This window comes from Pseudozyma flocculosa, assembly GCF_000417875.1.
Source record: "Pseudozyma flocculosa PF-1 unplaced genomic scaffold scaffold00003, whole genome shotgun sequence".
NCBI classification, from domain to species: Eukaryota; Fungi; Basidiomycota; class Ustilaginomycetes; order Ustilaginales; family Ustilaginaceae; genus Pseudozyma; species Pseudozyma flocculosa.
Window position 1 is genome coordinate 812,775 of NW_006920871.1, and position 1,614 is coordinate 814,388.

General features: G+C 64.5%; 2 protein-coding genes across 2 annotated transcripts in view; one reads left to right on the forward strand and one right to left on the reverse strand.

The window, feature by feature from the left end:
- The window catches only part of PFL1_01384 (uncharacterized protein), a gene marked incomplete at both ends in the record, with an annotated part of 2,726 nt that extends 2,177 nt beyond the window's left edge, over positions 1-549 (forward strand). The window contains one exon of the mRNA XM_007878886.1: positions 166-549. Within this exon, the coding sequence (XP_007877077.1) occupies positions 166-549 (384 nt within the window). The remainder of the gene's footprint in view (positions 1-165) is intronic.
- Positions 550-1,098: 549 nt separating this feature from the next.
- The window catches only part of PFL1_01385 (uncharacterized protein), a gene marked incomplete at both ends in the record, with an annotated part of 5,987 nt that continues 5,471 nt past the window's right edge, over positions 1,099-1,614 (reverse strand). Inside the window, 3 exons of the mRNA XM_007878887.1 lie at positions 1,099-1,172; positions 1,293-1,342; positions 1,457-1,524. Of these exons, the coding sequence (XP_007877078.1) occupies positions 1,099-1,172; positions 1,293-1,342; positions 1,457-1,524 (192 nt within the window). The remainder of the gene's footprint in view (positions 1,173-1,292; positions 1,343-1,456; positions 1,525-1,614) is intronic.

A 1,614-nucleotide genomic window follows, 5' to 3' on the forward strand; every position in this document is an offset into this window, starting at 1 on the left:
GGCGGCGGGCGGGCGGGCGGGTCGGTCGTCGTCGCGCGGCGGCGCGACGTACGACGTACGACCGACCTACCCGACCCTACGTTCGTCCGTCCTCGTCTCCTCCTCTCTCTCTCTCTCTCTCTCTCTCTCTCTCTCTCTCTCTCTCTATCTCTCACACACACGCAGCGGGTGGTGTTGCTCGAGTCGTGGAAGACGTTTGAGCAGACGCACGGCGACGCCGAGTCGCTCGAGGCGGTGCAGGCCAAGATGCCGCGCGTCGTCAAAAAGCGGCGCGAGCTGGGCGACGGCAGCGCCGACATGGAGGAGTACTACGACCTCCTCTTCCCGGACGACGAGGAGCAGGGCAAACCGTCGTTCAAGCTGCTCCAGATGGCCCACGCCTGGCGGGCCGCCCAGGCCGCGAAAGCTGCCGCTGCCGCTGCCGCAGCTGGCGATGGCGCTGCAGAGGACGGTGCAGAGGGCGGTGCAGAGGGCGGTGCCGACGGCGAGGCACACGAGGGGACCGACCAGGCCGAGGCCGGCGACGCGCCAGACGGTGTGCCGGCCTGAGCAGGCGGGCGGACGGGCGGACGGGCGGACGGGCTCCTTCTGTAGTCGAAGCGCGGCCGGGGAATACAAGCCTCCCTGGCCTTTGAGGTGCGAATTTGAACTGCGGCGAATAGAATTCTGAAGTTTGTATTGCCACAATACAAATTGCCTTCCCAGATGGATCACGTGCTCGGATCAGGGCTGTCCGCCAAACTCGGAGGCGCACGTGACCGACCCCACTTCGAAAAAGCTGGCTAGCGGATTCCCCTGCCAAAAACGGGCGGATTTGGAAAATCGGCGCTCCAAAAAGGGGCCCTGCACGTGACCTATTCCAATACAAGCTCGGCTTCAAGTGGGAATACAAGCGTTTTCAAACTGACGCGATACGGCATTTGAAATGCCGGCTAGCGCGATTTAAATTGCCACTAGTGCGGATTAAGGGATGTGGAGCCGGGGCGGGGCGGGGCAGGGGCAAGGGGCAGGCGGGGAGATGCACGGTATGCCGGATCGAGGGCGGGTAGCGGACGGGCTGGGCCACATGCGGGGACGCGGGGCTGGGAATGCCGGGGCTCAGAGGAAGCGGCGACATCCGGGCGAGTCGCACAGACAGGCGATGGCATCCTCGTCGTCGGCCGAGGCTTGGACTGTCATGGGGATGGAGTGGGAGGGAAGGGGGAACAAGTGGCGCCGCGGAGGAGACAGGCAGCCCAGTGTCAGTCAGTCGGGGGCCAGCAGGGAAGGGGACGCGAGGCGCGGATGCTTACACTTGTAGTCGTAGGTCAGCTCGTCGCCGGGCTCGATGAGGGTGCGTGCGCTGGTGGAGCGGGGCCGAGGAGCGACGACGACCATGAGACGAGGCGAGGCGAGGCGAGCGTCAGCTTTCCGTTTGCGCGCTGGGTGCTCAGCGGACTCTATAGGACAGACTCACAAAAGGACGATGCGCTTCTCGCCGTTGAGCGTCAGGATCTTGGCGTTGCAGTTGGGAGTGCAGCAGTGCTGCGAGAGGGCGCGATGGCGGCAGACAGTGCATGCGACGTTGTGAAGAGGAAAAGAGAGAGAGAGAGGGAGAGAGAGAGAGAGAGAGAG